General features: G+C 37.7%; 1 protein-coding gene across 1 annotated transcript; it reads left to right on the top strand.

Annotated features, from left to right (window-relative positions):
- The first annotated feature begins 10,548 nt into the window (after positions 1-10,548).
- Positions 10,549-11,774, top strand: LOC139886789 (uncharacterized). Its single transcript, XM_071870625.1, has 2 exons — positions 10,549-11,418; positions 11,745-11,774. Exons 1-2 carry the CDS (start codon positions 10,549-10,551, stop codon positions 11,772-11,774), a joined length of 900 nt encoding a protein of 299 aa, XP_071726726.1.
- The last annotated feature ends 6,458 nt before the right edge of the window (positions 11,775-18,232 follow it).

The raw sequence follows: 18,232 nt of genomic DNA, 5'->3' as shown, positions 1-18,232 counted from the left end.
GTCTCGTTTCGAAATCATTAAGTTAGTAGTCTTATTTTTACATATGTATTTCATTGTTAATACACTTAATAATATATTTACTTATCATTTAAATAATTAACCAAGTGTATCAATATCTTAATATGATTCATATGTACCTAGTAAGACGTTGTTATAACGATAATCGTTATATATATCGTTTTCGAGTTTCTTAAATTAATAGTCTCATTTTTATGTATATAACTCATTGTTAAAATACTTAATGAGATACATACTTATAATAAAAACATGTTAAATATATATATAACCATATATATGTCATTGTATAGTTTTTACAAGTTTTAACGTTCGTGAATCACCGGTCAACTTGGGTGGTCAATTGTCTATATGAAACATATTTCAATTAATCAAGTCTTAACAAGTTTGATTGCTTAACATGTTGGAAACATTTAATCATATAAATATCAATCTCAATTAATATATATAAACATGGAAAAGTTCGGGTCACTACAGTACCTACCCGTTAAATAAATTTCGTCCCGAAATTTTAAGCTGTTAAAGGTGTTGACGAATCTTCTGGAAATAGATGCGGGTATTTCTTCTTCATCTGATCTTCACGCTCCCAGGTGAACTCAGGTCCTCTACGAGCATTCCATCGAACCTTAACAATTGGTATCTTGTTTTGCTTAAGTCTTTTAACCTCACGATCCATTATTTCGACTGGTTCTTCGATGAATTGGAGTTTTTCGTTGATTTGGATTTCATCTAACGGAATAGTGAGATCTTCTTTAGCAAAACATTTCTTCAAATTCGAGACATGGAAAGTGTTATGTACAGCTGCGAGTTGTTGAGGTAACTCAAGTCGGTAAGCTACTGGTCCGACACGATCAATAATCTTGAATGGTCCAATATACCTTGGATTTAATTTCCCTCATTTACCAAATCGAACAACGCCTTTCCAAGGTGCAACTTTAAGCATGACCATCTCTCCAATTTCAAATTCTATATCTTTTCTTTTAATGTCAGCGTAGCTCTTTTGTCGACTTTGGGCGGTTTTCAACCGTTGTTGAATTTGGATGATCTTCTCGGTAGTTTCTTGTATAATCTCCGGACCCGTAATCTGTCTATCCCCCACTTCACTCCAACAAATCGGAGACCTGCACTTTCTATCATAAAGTGCTTCAAACGGCGCCATCTCAATGCTTGAATGGTAGCTGTTGTTGTAGGAAAATTCTGCTAACGGTAGATGTCGATCCCAACTGTTTCCAAAATCAATAACACATGCTCGTAGCATGTCTTCAAGCATTTGTATCGTCCTTTCGCTCTGCCCATCAGTTTGTGGATGATAGGCAGTACTCATGTCTAGACGAGTTCCTAATGCTTGCTGTAATGTCTGCCAGAATCTTGAAATAAATCTACCATCCCTATCAGAGATAATAGAGATTGGTATTCCATGTCTGGAGACGACTTCCTTCAAATACAGTCGTGCTAACTTCTCCATCTTGTCATCTTCTCTTATTGGCAGGAAGTGTGCTGATTTGGTGAGACGATCAACTATTACCCAAATAGTATCAAAACCACTTGCAGTCCTTGGCAATTTAGTGATGAAATCCATGGTAATGTTTTCCCATTTCCATTCTGGGATTTCGGGTTGTTGAAGTAGACCTGATGGTTTCTGATGCTCAGCTTTGACCTTAGAACACGTCAAACATTCTCCTACGTATTTAGCAACATCGGCTTTCATACCCGGCCACCAAAACTGTTTCTTGAGATCCTTGTACATCTTCCCCGTTCCAGGATGTATTGAGTATCTGGTTTTATGAGCTTCTCTAAGTACCATTTCTCTCATATCTCCAAATTTTGGTACCCAAATCCTTTCAGCCCTATACCGGGTTCCGTCTTCCCGAATATTAAGATGCTTCTCCGATCCTTTGGGTATTTCATCCTTTAAATTTCCCTCTATTAAAACTCCTTGTTGCGCCTCCTTTATTTGAGTAGTAAGGTTATTATGAATCATTATATTCATAGATTTTACTCGAATGGGTTCTCTGTCCTTCCTGCTCAAGGCATCGGCTACCACATTTGCCTTCCCCGGGTGGTAACGAATCTCAAAGTCGTAATCATTCAATAATTCAATCCACCTACGCTGCCTCATATTCAGTTGTTTCTGATTAAATATGTGTTGAAGACTTTTGTGGTCGGTATATATAATACTTTTGACCCCATATAAGTAGTGCCTCCAAGTCTTTAATGCAAAAACAACCGCGCCTAATTCCAAATCATGCGCCGTATAATTTTGTTCGTGAATCTTCAATTGTCTAGACGCATAAGCAATCACCTTCGTTCGTTGCATTAATACACAACCGAGACCTTGCTTTGATGCATCACAATAAATCACAAAATCATCATTCCCTTCAGGCAATGACAATATAGGTGCCGTAGTTAGCTTTTTCTTCAATAACTGAAACGCTTTCTCTTGTTCATCATTCCATTCAAATTTCTTCCCTTTATGCGTTAATGCAGTCAAGGGTTTTGCTATTCTGGAAAAGTCTTGGATGAACCTTCTGTAGTAACCAGCTAGTCCTAAAAACTGGCGTATGTGTTTCGGAGTTTTCGGGGTTTCCCACTTTTCAATAGTTTCTATCTTTGCCGGATCCACCTTAATACCTTCTTTGTTCACTATGTGACTGAGGAATTGAACTTCTTCCAACCAAAATGCACACTTTGAAAACTTAGCGTACAATTCTTCCTTCCTCAATACTTCTAACACCTTTCTCAAATGTTCACCGTGTTCTTGGTCATTCTTTGAGTAAATAAGTATGTCATCAATGAAAACAATGACAAACTTGTCAAGGTATGGTCCACAAACTCGGTTCATAAGGTCCATGAACACAGCTGGTGCATTAGTTAAACCAAACGGCATGACCATAAACTCGTAATGACCGTAACGTGTTCTGAAAGCAGTCTTTGGAATATCATCTTCTTTCACCCGCATTTGATGATACCCGGAACGTAAGTCAATCTTTGAATAAACAGACGAGCCTTGTAGTTGATCAAATAAGTCGTCGATTCTCGGTAGTGGGTAGCGGTTCTTGATGGTAAGTTTGTTCAACACCCGGTAGTCGATACACAACCTGAATGTACCATCTTTCTTCTTGACAAACAAAACAGGAGCTCCCCACGGTGATGTGCTTGGTCGAATGAAACCACGCTCTAAAAGTTCTTGTAATTGGCTCTGTAGTTCTTTCATCTCGCTGGATGCGAGTCTGTAAGGAGCACGAGCTATTGGTGCAGCTCCTGGTACACGATCTATTTGAAATTCAACGGATCAATGTGGGGGTAATCCCGGTAATTCTTTCGAAAATACATCGGGAAATTCTTTTGCAATGGGAACATCATTGATGTTCTTTTCTTCAGTTTGTACTTTCTCGACGTGTGCTAGAACAGCATAGCAACCTTTTCTTATTAGTTTTTGTGCCTTCAAATTACTAATAAGATGTAGCTTCGTGTTGCCCTTTTCTCCGTACACCATTAAGGGTTTTCCTTTTTCTCGTATAATGCGAATTGCATTTTTGTAACAAACGATCTCTGCTTTCACTTCTTTCAACCAGTCCATACCGATTATCACATCAAAACTCCCTAACTCTACTGGTATCAAATCAATCTTAAATGTTTCGCTAACCAGTTTAATTTCTCGATTCCGACATATATTATCTGCTGAAATTAATTTACCATTTGCTAATTCGAGTAAAAATTTACTATTCAAAGGCGTCAATGGACAACTTAATTTAGCACAAAAATCTCTACTCATATAGCTTCTATCCGCACCCGAATCAAATAAAACGTAAGCAGATTTATTGTCAATAAGAAACGTACCCGTAACAAGCTCCGGGTCTTCTTGGGCCTCTGCCGCATTAATATTGAAACTCTTCCGCGGCCTTGTCCATTCGTGTTCTCCTGGTTCGGGCAATTTCTAATAATGTGGCCCGGTTTTCCACATTTATAACAAACTACATTGGCATAACTTGCTCCGACACTACTTGCTCCGCCATTACTCGTTCCGACACCATTTGTTCCTTTCGTTCTATTAACCCCTGGTCCGTAGACCTCACACTTCGCCGCGCTATGACCATTTCTTTTACACTTGTTGCAAAATTTGGTGCAGAACCCCGAGTGATTCTTTTCACACCTTTGGCATAGCTGCTTCTGATTGTTGTTGTTGTTGCGGTTATTATTGTTGTTGGGATGATTGTTGTAGTTGCTGTTGTTGTTGTTGTTGTTGTTGTTGTTGTTGTTGGGCCATTTGTTGTAGTTGCGATTGATGTTGCGATTGTTGGGATAATTGTTGCGATTATTGTTGTAATTGCTGTTGTTGTTGTATTGGTGATTCTTATCACCGTTTTCCTCCCACTTTCTTTTGACTTGCTTCACATTGGCCTCTTCAGCAGTCTGTTCTTTAATTCTTTCTTCAATCTGGTTCACTAGTTTGTGAGCCATTCTACATGCCTGTTGTATGGAGGCGGGCTCGTGTGAACTTATATCTTCTTGGATTCTTTCCGGTAATCCTTTCACAAACGCGTCGATCTTCTCTTCCTCATCTTCGAATGCTCCCGGACACAATAGGCACAATTCTGTGAATCATCTTTCGTACGTGGTAATATCAAATCCTTGGGTTCGTAACCCTCTAAGTTCTGTCTTGAGCTTATTGACCTCGGTTCTGGGACGGTACTTCTCGTTCATCAAGTGCTTGAATGCTGACCACGGTAGTGCGTACGCATCGTCTTGTCCCACTTGCTCTATATAGGTATTCCACCATGTTAACGCAGAACCTGTGAAGGTATGCGTAGCGTACTTCACTTTGTCCTCTTCAGTACACTTACTTATGGCAAACACCGATTCGACCTTCTCGGTCCACCGTTTCAATCCGATCGGTCCTTCGGTTCCATCAAATTCCAAAGGTTTGCAGGCAGTGAATTCTTTGTAGGTGCATCCTACACGATTTCCTGTACTGCTAGATCCAAGGTTATTGTTGGTATGTAGCGCAGCCTGTACTGCGGCTATGTTTGAAGCTAGAAAAGTACGGAATTCCTCTTCATTCATATTCACGGTGTGTCGAGTAGTCGGTGCCATTTCCTTCAAAATAGTCAAATGGAACAAGTTAATCATACAGAATATTAAGAGTAGTTAATAGTATTTCGTAGCATAATATGAACTCATTTATAAAAGCTTTTTCTTCATATTAGCGTTTTATAAGTTTAAATTCGGGTAGTACCTACCCGTTAAGTTCATACTTAGTAGCTAATATACAATTCAACTACTACAATTCTATATGAAAAACTGATTATAATGATATTTCGCGTTCAAACTTTTATACAATATTTTACAAACTTACAATACCGCTTATTTTACATAAAGCATGAAATATAGCACACAATAACTTTGATACAAGATAGTTGTGAAGATAATTCTAGCTAGTACACAAGTTGTTCAGCAAAGGCAATAAAGACACGTAATTCATACGTCCAGAAACAAGTCATGCATTCTGGTTTTACTAGGATTACTTCCCATCCTTGGTCTTGTGGAACATAACCGTTATGGCCGTTGATAAGACAGCGTGTTGTAACGTCGTCAAAGGGACGAGGGTTACGTAATGTCCAACAGTCCCGTAACAATCTAAAAACCTCATTTCTTACCCCAATTACCGACTCCGTCACTTGTGGAAATGTTTTGTTTAATAGTTGTAGCCCGATGTTCTTGTTCTCACTTTGGTGAGAAGCGAACATTACTAATCCGTAAGCATAACATGCTTCTTTATGTTGCATGTTAGCCGCTTTTTCTAAATCACGAATTCCAATATTCGGATATATTGAGTCAAAATAATTTCTTAACCCGTTGCGTAAAATAGCATTTGGGTTCCCCGCAATATATGCGTCAAAGTAAACACATCGTAACTTATGGGTTTCCCAATGTGATATCCCCCATCTTTCAAACGAAAGTCTCTTATAAACCAAGACATTCTTGGAACGTTCTTCGAATGTCTTACAAACTGATCTCGCCTTAAATAGTTGTGCCGAGGAATTCTGACCGACTCTAGACAAGATTTCATCAATCATATCTCCGGGTAGGTCTCTTAAAATATTGGGTTGTCTATCCATTTTGTGTTTTTAAACTGTAAAATAGACAAGAGTTAGATTCATAAAAAAATACTTATTAATACAAGCAATTTTTACATATATCATAAAGCATAAGCACACTATATTACATATATTACACCACACGAATACAACTATCTTATTCCGACTCGCTCGTTTCTTCTTCTTTGGTTTTGGTTCGTTTTGCCAGGTTTCTAGGGATATATGATGTTCCCCTAATACGAGCCGTAATTTTCCACATTGGTTTAGAAAAACCTGGTGGTTTAGAGGTTCCCGGGTCATTGTTACAACTTAAGGACTTCGGGGGTTGACGATACATATAAAGTTCATCGGGGTTGGAATTAGATTTCTCTATTTTTATACCCTTTCCCTTATTATTTTCTTTTGCCTTTTTAAATTCAGTTGGGGTAATTTCTATAACATCATCGGAATTCTCGTCGGAATCCGATTCATCGGAGAATTGGTAATCCTCCCAATATTTTGCTTCCTTGGCGGAAACACCATTGACCATAATTAACCTTGGACGGTTGGTTGAGGATTTTCTTTTACTTAACCGTTTTATTATTTCCCCCACCGGTTCTATTTCTTCATCCGGTTCTTCCTCTTCCGGTTCTGATTCTTCTTCCGGTTTCGACTCTTCTTCCGGTTCCTCTTCGGGAACTTGTGAATCAGTCCACGAATCATTCCAATTTACATTTGACTCTTCATTATTATTAGGTAAGTCAATGGGACTTGTTCTAGAGGTAGACATCTATCACATAATATCAAACGCGTTAAGAGATTAATATATCACATAATATTCACATGTTAAAAATATATAGTTTCCAACAAAATTTGTTAAGCAATCATTTTTCAAGTAAACACGGTCGAAGTCCAGACTCACTAATGCATCCTAACAAACTCGATAAGACACACTAATGCAAAATTCTGGTTCTCTAAGACCAACGCTCGGATACCAACTGAAATGTCCCGTTCTTATTGATTAAAAACGTTCCATATTAATTGATTTCGTTGCGAGGTTTTGACCTCTATATGAGACGTTTTTCAAAGACTGCATTCATTTTTAAAACAAACCATAACCTTTATTTCATAAATAAAGGTTTAAAAAGCTTTACGTAGATTATCAAATAATGATAATCTAAAATATCCTGTTTACACACGACCATTACATAATGGTTTACAATACAAATATGTTACATCGAAATCAGTTTCTTGAATGCAGTTTTTACACAATATCATACAAACATGGACTCCAAATCTTGTCCTTATTTTAGTATGCAACAGCGGAAGCTCTTAGTATTCACCTGAGAATAAACATGCTTTAAACGTCAACAAAAATGTTGGTGAGTTATAGGTTTAACCTATATATATCAAATCGTAACAATAGACCACAAGATTTTATATTTCAATACACATCCCATACATAGAGATAAAAATCATTCATATGGTGAACACCTGGTAACCGACATTAACAAGATGCATATATATATATATATATATAAGAATATCCCCATCATTCCGGGACACCCTTCGGATATGATATAAATTTCGAAGTACTAAAGCATCCGGTACTTTGGATGGGGTTTGTTAGGCCCAATAGATCTATCTTTAGGATTCGCGTCAATTAGGGTGTCTGTTCCCTAATTCTTAGATTACCAGACTTAATAAAAAGGGGCATATTCGATTTCGATAATTCAACCATAGAATGTAGTTTCACGTACTTGTGTCTATTTTGTAAATCATTTATAAAACCTGCATGTATTCTCATCCCAAAAATATTAGATTTTAAAAATGGGACTATAACTCACTTTCATAGATTTTTACTTCGTCGGGAAGTAAGACTTGGCCACTGGTTGATTCACGAACCTATAACAATATATACATATATATCAAAGTATGTTTAAAATATATTTACAACACTTTTAATATATTTTGATGTTTTAAGTTTATTAAGTCAGCTGTCCTCGTTAGTAACCTACAACTAGTTGTCCACAGTTAGATGTACAGAAATAAATCGATAAATATTATCTTGAATAAATCCACGACCCAGTGTATACGTATCTCAATATTGATCACAACTCAAACTATATATATTTTGGAATCAACCTCAACCCTGTATAGCTAACTCCAACATTCACATATAGAGTGTCTATGGTTGTTCCGAAATATATATAGATGTGTCGACATGATAGGTCGAAACATTGTATACGTTTCTATGGTATCTCAAGATTACATAATATACAATACAAGTTGATTAAGTTATGGTTGGAATAGATTTGTTACCAATTTTCACGTAGCTAAAATGAGAAAAATTATCCAATTTTGTTTTACCCATAACTTCTTCATTTTAAATCCGTTTTGAGTGAATCAAATTGCTATGGTTTCATATTGAACTCTATTTTATGAATCTAAACAGAAAAGTATAGGTTTATAGTCGGAAAAATAAGTTACAAGTCGTTTTTGTAAAGGTAGTCATTTCAGTCGAAAGAACGACGTCTAGATGACCATTTTAGAAAATATACTTCCACTTTGAGTTTAACCATAATTTTTGGATATAGTTTCATGTTCATAATAAAAATCATCTTCTCAGAATAACAATTTTTAAATCAAAGTTTTTCATAGTTTTTAATTAACTAACCCAAAACAGCCCGCGGTGTTACTACGACGGCGTAAATACGATTTTACGGTGTTTTTCGTGTTTCCAGGTTTTAAATCATTAAGTTAGCATATCATATAGATATATAACATGTGTTTAGTTGATTTTAAAAGTCAAGTTAGAAGGATTAACTTTTGTTTGCGAACAAGTTTAGAATTAACTAAACTATGTTCTAGTGATTACAAGTTTAAACCTTCGAATAAGATAGCTTTATATGTATGAATCGAATGATGTTATGAACATCATTACTACCTTAAGTTCCTTGGATAAACCTACTGGAAAATAGAAAAATGGATCTAGCTTCAACGGATCCTTGGATGGCTCGAAGTTCTTGAAGCAGAATCATGACACGAAAACAAGTTCAAGTAAGATCATCACTTGAAATAAGATTGTTATAGTTATAGAAATTGAACCAAAGTTTGAATATGATTATTACCTTGTATTAGAATGATAACCTACTGTAAGAAACAAAGATTTCTTGAGGTTGGATGATCACCTTACAAGATTGGAAGTGAGCTAGCAAACTTGAAAGTATTCTTGATTTTATGTAACTAGAACTTGTAAAATATATGAAGAACACTTAGAACTTGAAGATAGAACTTGAGAGAGATCAATTAGATGAAGAAAATTGAAGAATGAAAGTGTTTGTAGGTGTTTTTGGTCGTTGGTGTATGGATTAGATATAAAGGATATGTAATTTTGTTTTCATGTAAATAAGTCATGAATGATTACTCATATTTTTGTAATTTTATGAGATATTTTATGCTAGTTACCAAATAATGGTTCCTACATGTGTTAGGTGACTCACATGGGCTGCTAAGAGCTGATCATTGGAGTGTATATACCAATAGTACATACATCTAAAAGCTGTGTATTGTACGAGTACGAATACGGGTGCATACGAGGCGAATTGTTGATGAAACTGAACGAGGATGTAATTGTAAGCATTTTTGTTAAGTAGAAGTATTATGATAAGTGTCTTGAAGTCTTTCAAAAGTGTATGAATACATATTAAAACACTACATGTATATACATTTTAACTGAGTCGTTAAGTCATCGTTAGTCGTTACATGTAAATGTTGTTTTGAAACCTTTAGGTTAACGATCTTGTTGAATGTTGTTAACCCATTGTTTATTATAAAAAATGAGATGTTAAATTATTATATTATCATGATATTATGATATATAATATATCTTAGTATGATGTATATACAGTTAAATGTCGTTACAACGATAATCGTTACATATATGTCTCGTTTCGAAATCATTAAGTTAGTAGTCTTATTTTTACATATGTATTTCATTGTTAATACACTTAATAATATATTTACTTATCATTTAAATAATTAACCAAGTGTATCAATATCTTAATATGATTCATATGTACCTAGTAAGACGTTGTTATAACGATAATCGTTATATATATCGTTTTCGAGTTTCTTAAATTAATAGTCTCATTTTTATGTATATAACTCATTGTTAAAATACTTAATGAGATACATACTTATAATAAAAACATGTTAAATATATATATAACCATATATATGTCATTGTATAGTTTTTACAAGTTTTAACGTTCGTGAATCACCGGTCAACTTGGGTGGTCAATTGTCTATATGAAACATATTTCAATTAATCAAGTCTTAACAAGTTTGATTGCTTAACATGTTGGAAACATTTAATCATGTAAATATCAATCTCAATTAATATATATAAACATGGAAAAGTTCGGGTCACTACATCATTGATGTTATTGCGGGGATGCCCAAGTATGCTCGGTTCATGAAGGATTTGCTTACCAGCCGGAAAAAGATGGAAAGTGTTTCATCCGTGACGTTAAATGCAGCATGTACAGCGGTGGTGACAAATCAACTTCCCGAGAAGTTGGAAGATCCGGGTTGTTTTACCATTCCTTGTTTATTGGGGGATCTTGCTTGTATGCGGGCATTGGCGGATTTGGGTGCTAGTATTAATTTAATGCCCTACTCTATTTACCTTAAACTAGCACCTGGGGAACTTAGACCCACTCGTATGGCCATACAACTAGCAGGCCGCTCTATTAAATACCCTCGTGGGATTATAGAGAACATGCTAGTTAAGACCGGGACATTAGTTTTCCCCGCCGACTTTGTAGTTCTAGACATGGAAGTGGATGAAAGGATTCCACTTATTTTGGGAAGGCCATTTTTGAATACCGCTAGATGTCTAATTGATGTTTATGGCCAACAGTTGACCCTTAGAATAGGTGACCAAAAGGTGTCCTTTGCTATTGATAAGGCATTAAAATACCCCGGTTACCTAGATGACACTTGTTATTTTTTGCAAACCGTGGACACACATGTTGAGTTTTTGCAGGAGTTTCCAGAATTGCAGGGAACAGGGGAATGTGAAATAGCAAGTGATGAAGGGGATGTGTTAGATGAGGTGGATTTGATGACCACCCTAATGGCTGAAGGTTATGAGCCAACCGAAGAAGAGCATGAGGAGTTGGAGAAAGCAAATGCATACAGGAGCAAAACTTCAATTGAAGAGGCTCCTGAATTAGAGTTGAAACCACTTACGGATAATTTGGAGTATGCTTTTCTTGGGGAGGAGTCTAAACTCCCAGTGATTATTGCTTCTGATCTTTCTGTAAGTCAAAAGTCTAAACTTGTCTCCATATTAAAAGCCCACAAACCGGCTATTGCATGGAAAATTCAGGATATTAAGGGTATTAGTCCCTCTTATTGTACACACAAAATCCTAATGGAAGATAACTTCAAACCATGTGTGCAATGACAAAGGCGACTAAACCCACATATGCAGGAAGTGGTTAAAAAGGAGATTGTTAGACTCCTTGATGCAGGTCTTATTTATCCTATCTCTGACAGTCCTTGGGTGAGTCCGGTTCAATGTGTGCCCAAAAAGGGTGGCATGATCGTGATCACAAACGAAAAGAATGAATTAATTTCTACCAGGACTGTCACGGGATGGCGGGTGTGCATTGACTATCGAAAATTAAATGATGCCACCCGAAAGGACCATTTTCCCCTACCCTTCATCGATCAAATGTTGGAGAGGTTGGCGGGAAAAAGTTTCTATTGTTTTCTTGATGGTTTTTCGGGATATTTCCAAATCCCTATTGCACCCGAAGACCAAGAGAAAACCACGTTCACGTGCCCGTATGGCACATTCTCTTATCGGCGTATGCCGTTCGGTTTATGTAACGCCCCTGCTACCTTTCAAAGGTGTATGGTGGCAATTTTCCATGATATGATCGAAGACTGCATGGAGGTGTTTATGGACGACTTTTCAGTCTATGGAGACACCTTCGAGTCATGTCCTCTTAATCTTGAGCGTATGTTGATTCGGTGCGAAAAAGCCAGTCTTGTGCTCAACTGGGAGAAATGCCACTTTATGGTTCGTGAGGGAATCGTTCTCGGGCACAAGATTTCTAAAGCTGGAATTGAGGTAGATAAGGCGAAAATCAATGTTATCGCCGGGCTTAAAGCCCCTACCGATGTTAAAGGTGTTCGAAGTTTTCTTGGGCACGCCGGGTTTTACCGGCGGTTTATCAAGGATTTTTCCAAATTTGCCACGCCCTTAAATAAACTTCTTGAAAAGGACGCTCCGTTTGTTTTCTCAGAGGAGTGTCACAAAGCTTTCAATCTTCTTAAAGTAAAGCTCACTAATTCACCTATCCTTATTAGTCCGGATTGGTCTATGCCATTCGAACTTATGTGTGATGCTAGTGACTTTGCAATCGGATTCGTCTTGGGGCAACATGTTGGTAAACATTTTCAGCCTATTTACTATGCTAGTAAGACATTACAAGGAGCGCAACTAAATTATACCACCACCGAAAAGGAACTCCTAGCAATTGTTTTCTCTTTTGACAAATTTCGTGCGTATCTCATACTAGCAAAGATGGTTGTATATACGGACCACTCGGCCCTTAAGCATTTGCTCTCTAAACCCGATGCTAAACCGAGATTGATACGTTGGGTATTGCTTTTGCAAGAATTCAATGTAGATATCCGGGATAAAAAGGGTGCCGAGAATTTAGCGGCCGATCACCTTTCACGTCTTGAGAACCCCTCCCGTGAGGTTCTCGATGAGACTTCTATTCATGATGATTTTCCCGATGAATATCTCATGAAGGTGGAGGAGTGTGAAGACCCTTGGTTCGTTGATTTTACGAATTATCTAGTTGGTGGGTTCTTAGAAAAAGGTTGGTCACATCATAAACGTAAGAAATTCTTTAGTGACCTTAAGTATTATTTTTGAGAGGACCCTTATCTCTTTAGGCGGTGTTCCGATGGAATGATCCGCCGGTGTGTTTCCGGAGAAGAATCCGAACGCATTCTTGTCCAATGTCATCATGGTCCGACAGGTGGGCATTATGGTCCCCAAGTTACGGGGCGAAAAGTCTTTGAGGCCGGGTTTTATTAGCCTACTATCTTCAAGGATGCCCACCGGATTTGTCAATCGTGCGATGCTTGTCAACGGGCGGGCCAAATCACCCAACGAGACGAGATTCCTCAAAATGTCATTCAAGTTTGTGAGGTTTTTGATATTTGGGGGATTGATTTCATGGGCCCGTTCCCGAAGTCGAATAATAAGCTCTACATTCTTGTTGCTATCGATTATGTTTCAAAATGGGTTGAAGCACAAGCTTTGCCCACTAATGATGCACGGGTCGTAGTTTCATTCCTAAAGCAACTCTTTTTTCGGTTTGGTTCCCCGAAAGCTTTAATTAGTGATCGGGGAACTCACTTTTGTAATGCCCAACTCGAAAATGTGTTGAAACGGTATTGGGTAACTCATAAAGTTTCGACATCCTACCATCCTCAAACGAATGGGCAATTCGAAAACACCAACCGAGCTTTAAAGAGGATTCTTGAGAAAACTATTGGTTCTAATCCTAAGGAGTGGTCGTTTAAGCTCGATGATGCTTTATGGACATTTAGAATGGCGTACAAAACGCCAACCAGAACCACTCCTTTTCGGTTACTTTATGGTAAAGCGTGTCATCTCCCGGTAGAGATTGAACACAAAGCTTTTTGGGCTCTAAAGACGAGCAATCTTGATCTTAAGGAGGCGGGTCGCCTTCGTTTGAGCCTGTTAAATGAGTTAGAAGAGCTTAGGCTCGATGCGTATGAGAACTCATTGATTAATAAGGAAAAGACGAAGAAGTGGCACGATAGTCGTTTGAAAGATCCTAAAGAATTTAAGGAAGGGGATCGTGTGCTTCTTTTCAATTCACGGTTTCGTTTGTTTCCCGGAAAGTTAAAATCTAAATGGTCGGGACCGTTTGTTGTTCGAAAGGTTTATCCTCATGGGGCGGTTGATTTGGTTAATGCAAAGGGGGAAGAGTTCAAGGTTAACGATCATCGGTTAAAATACTATATCGATGGACCGCAAGAGGTGGATGATGAGATTAAACTCATTTTTACCTCTAACGACGCGTAATAATCATGGTTATAACCTTTGTTGTAGAGTTTGTATTTTATTTTGTTTATTTCTGTATATTTCATGCTTGAAATAGGTACAACACGATCATTGGTTAAGGTTTTGGTTAAGGGAAATGGTAATTTAGGTGGAAAAGTTAAAATTTTTCAAAGAAAAAAACGTCAGATGTGAGCCGCGGCGCGGCTGTGAACCCCGCGGCGCGGGTTAAAGCTTATTTTGCACGTCGAGGTTTTTTAAGTTTTCAGTGTTTTTCCATTCGATAAGCCGCGGCGCGGCTATAGGCCCCACGGCGCGGGCCGCAGCTGACAGAGATTCCAAAGTCGATTTATGTTATAAAAGGAAATTGGGTCAACCCGACTTAAGGCGTAATCCGACGGGAATTTGGTATTATTTAGGGTTATTTGCTGAATTAAAACACACACACTTCTCATCTTTCAACCTCGATTCAAAAGTGCTCTCAAACCTTAATCTTAAATCTAAACATTGTGCTTAATTTCTTCAATCAAGCTCTAATCCATGGCACCAAAGGTCCGATTTTGATTTTCTTTATCTTATTCTTGACTAATTGCATGCTTATTTGTCAATTAAATTCGGATTATGTTTGGAATTAGTGTGGGGTTGTGGATTTTGGTCTTGAATGTTTAAATTGATCATGGGTTTTTGTTGAATATGATTAATATGTATGAAATTCATAATCTTTTTGTGTTTTTGATGCATATCTTTGATTCTAGGGTTCATGATTTGCTTAATTTCGAATTAGAGATAAGCAATTGAAAAAAAATTGGTTATGGGTTTTGTTAAGTAAAGGTTTGACTTGAATGATAAGTGTGTGGTGTGTCAATTTGGCCGGGTCATTAGGGTTATAGTTTTAATTGAATGGTTTCTTATGATTAATTTGTTTTCACATGAAAAAGATGCCATGATATTGACATTAGAATGACTTGATGCTAGTTTAAGAGTTGAGTTTTGGTTTGAATTGTTAAATTTGAAATGTGAAAGTTATTTTGGTGCAAAACATCTTAAGTTTTTGTTGAGTTGTTCATAATGATGCATGATTGTCCGATTACTTGGAATGGATAATTTGTTAGTATTGAAAGTTTGTGATTTTGAATGATTGGTCAATAGTGATTAATGTTTGTTGTGGTTGTTGACCTCGGTTGACTTTTGTTTAAAATAGAGATTGTTTTGAATATGAGCAGGGACTAATCCTTAATGCTAATGGCAAGGTTTGCTTTTGTGTTTTGTTTGTTTGTTGTTGTTGATACAGAAGCAAAGAATCTCTAATACCCAAAGGGATGCTCAAAGGGAACCTGACAGACTTTTAGAAATTCAGACTAATCCCGAGAATTGGCTACAAGAGTTAAGGGATAGTGAGGAATTTGCAGGACGGTTTGCATATATTAGAAGGCGTGCGATTACGGGCACATGGTATTTGGATTAGTCTATACTTGAACAAGCGGGACGACACTTGAGGACTCGTCTTCAAGAGGTGCTTACGTATGTTAAGCAACCAGGGAACCACTTTATTCATGCTTGGGAAAATGCTTTTATGTGCACAGATGTTATTTATGATGAGTTAGTGTGGGAATTCTTTTCCACAGTGGAGTTTAGTCCTCGCCGTGCGGTTTCAGATTCGAGTTTCTTACGGTTTCGTCTAGGGGGATGGATCGAGAGATGTCCAGGTTTGATTTGTACCGGGCTTTAAATTTATACCCGGAAATGGATAATTTTATTTTGGGGCAGTATTTGCAAGAGACAAAATTTTATGGTGTCGAGTTGTTTAATGCTCAGCAATACTGGCTCCAATTGAGTGGGAAGAATCCATTCGTCTCTAGTGAATCAAGGGGTTCAGACATTATTGATAGAAATGCACGGTTGATTCAAAGGTTATTGGGGTGTACGTTTTGTGCCAGGGTGAATGGTTATGATAAAGTGACGAATCACGATTTATGGTCTCTTTATACGATTATGCATGTACAGTTTACCGATTTAGCAAATTTGGTGGGTGATTATTTTCGTAAACATTCAGTGGAGAAACAAAAGGCGAAGCCACTCTTGGGTGGCCACTATGTTACTAAGATTGCTCGTTTTCTCAACATTAACTTCACCCGCTGTACGCCCTCTCATGATTCTATGAAACCCTTCGGGGTTCAGTTTTATATTAACGCCCGTATATTGATGTATAACTCGGACCGGTCTATGTTGGTCGAGTATGTGGAGCCCTCTCAACAAGGTGGGGGAGCTAGTGGTAGTGGGGCGCGAGATGATGACGATGAGGACGTCGCAGCCAGCATTAATGAGTGTTTTGGTCCCGATTCAGATGAGCAGCGTGGTTCAGGAAGTGGTCAACAGTGGTCGTTTACCGAGGAAATGTGGAACGGGTTGCTCTCGAGCGTTAGTAATGTTCAGATTGGAGTTTCGGGTAATTTTAATAATTTTCGGGGTGATATGCGGGAACATAATGACCGCATGTGGGCAAGTCAACAGCGGGTAGAGGCGAGTACTTTGCGACAGGATGAAAGGTTGGCTGATTCAGTTCATGACCAGCAGTGGATTGCGTACGGGAATGATTGGCAGCGCCATAATGATCCCCTTTATTACTATGACCCGGAGAATTACTATGGGACTACCGCTCTGACACCGGTTTATTATCGGAGTGACGTTCGGCCACGAGTTTAGGCCCCGATTTATGATGAGGGGGAAAGATTGGAGGATGCGCAACGAAGATATCAGCAGCAGTATCCATACAGCAACTGGCCGTATGATGGTTTCCAGTGAGAGTGGCCTGCGTGCCAATGATTATGTTGTTTTTGTTTGAAAACATTTCTATTTGGTCTGTACTTGGATATTTTTATTTTTCGTATTATGTACTTTGAACCCTTATTTAGGGGCAAGGCGTTTAGGTTACCGGGTGGTGCCACCTTGTCCCATTTATGTAGTTTGTTTGTTTTCTTTTTCTTAGGTATGTTGGTGAAACGGTTTTTCAAGTCTGGCATTAAGTTCAGCAAAACTACTTGAGTGATGATATTGGTGTGAGGATTGGGAATGGACGATGTTCTTATGCTGGCAGTAAGTTTAGCGCCATCTGTCACTGTCATTCCACGATCAGTGGTTAACTCGATAAGTTTTTATTTTTCTTACCCTTTCAATTTTAATCTAATTTTTGATCTCAAATAATGGGGACATTATTTGATCTCAAGTGTGGGGTGGGGGATGTAAAATCTCTCGGGTTGGTTGTTAATGAAATCATCATCATACTAGTTTTGATATTAAAAGACTTGACGTTTCACGGGGTTTTGGTCGTAAAAACAAAAAACAAAAAAACAAAAAATGAGAAAAATTAGTTAGAGAAAGAAGAAAAAAAAAATAGAAAAACAACTAAAAATTCGACCAAAACCTTTGTTTATGATATGGCTTGGTAATTTAATTTTGTGAATTTGAAGAAGCCGAAAGTGTTCCACATGTTCATTATTTCCATTGAACATGAAATCCTACTAGTTCAAAGAACTCAATAGTAGGTCACCTGTACCAAAACGAGTGTAAACCGTGAGAGAGCGGTGATTGCATAGCGTGTTTGTGACCGAATCACGTGCCAGATCAAAAACTTTTGGTTACTTGGTATAGCAGACTTCCGAAACTATACCATTTTATTATTGCATCATTTAATGATGTGATACTGTGGGAAGAGGAGCCTCGAGCTTCATCAGTGCTATCCTTTTTAGGAGCAATAGCTACGTGCTTGTGTTTGCTTAGACTACACAACCCATAGCCAAAAGCTATGGCACCCAAAGGTTTTTGGGATTTAGTGGAAGGGTAGTATCTACTTCTTACCTTTTTTAAAACAAGCAGAAAAGCTTGTCATGTGGGAAGTAGGCAAACTGGTGTCAATTGAAATAGATTGGCACTTCCGAGTGACTCAGATCCACTCATTAAGGAAGTAAAGTCTTCCGACCGTTTCACTTGGTACGTATACCTCTTAAGCGTACCATTTCAT

This window comes from Rutidosis leptorrhynchoides, chromosome 1 (genome assembly GCF_046630445.1).
Source record: "Rutidosis leptorrhynchoides isolate AG116_Rl617_1_P2 chromosome 1, CSIRO_AGI_Rlap_v1, whole genome shotgun sequence".
Taxonomy (NCBI): Eukaryota; Viridiplantae; Streptophyta; class Magnoliopsida; order Asterales; family Asteraceae; genus Rutidosis; species Rutidosis leptorrhynchoides.
The sequence above is the reverse complement of the archived record's forward strand: the minus strand, read 5'-3'. Positions and strand labels throughout refer to the sequence as shown.

Coding starts and splice junctions, on each gene's coding strand:
- LOC139886789 (XM_071870625.1), top strand. CDS start 10,549: ATGCCCAAGTATGCTCGGTTCATGAAGGATTTGCTTACCAGCCGGAAA. Junction 11,419..11,744: donor TTATTGCTTCTGATCTTTCT/GTAAGTCAAAAG, acceptor AATTTCTACCAG/GACTGTCACGGGATGGCGGG.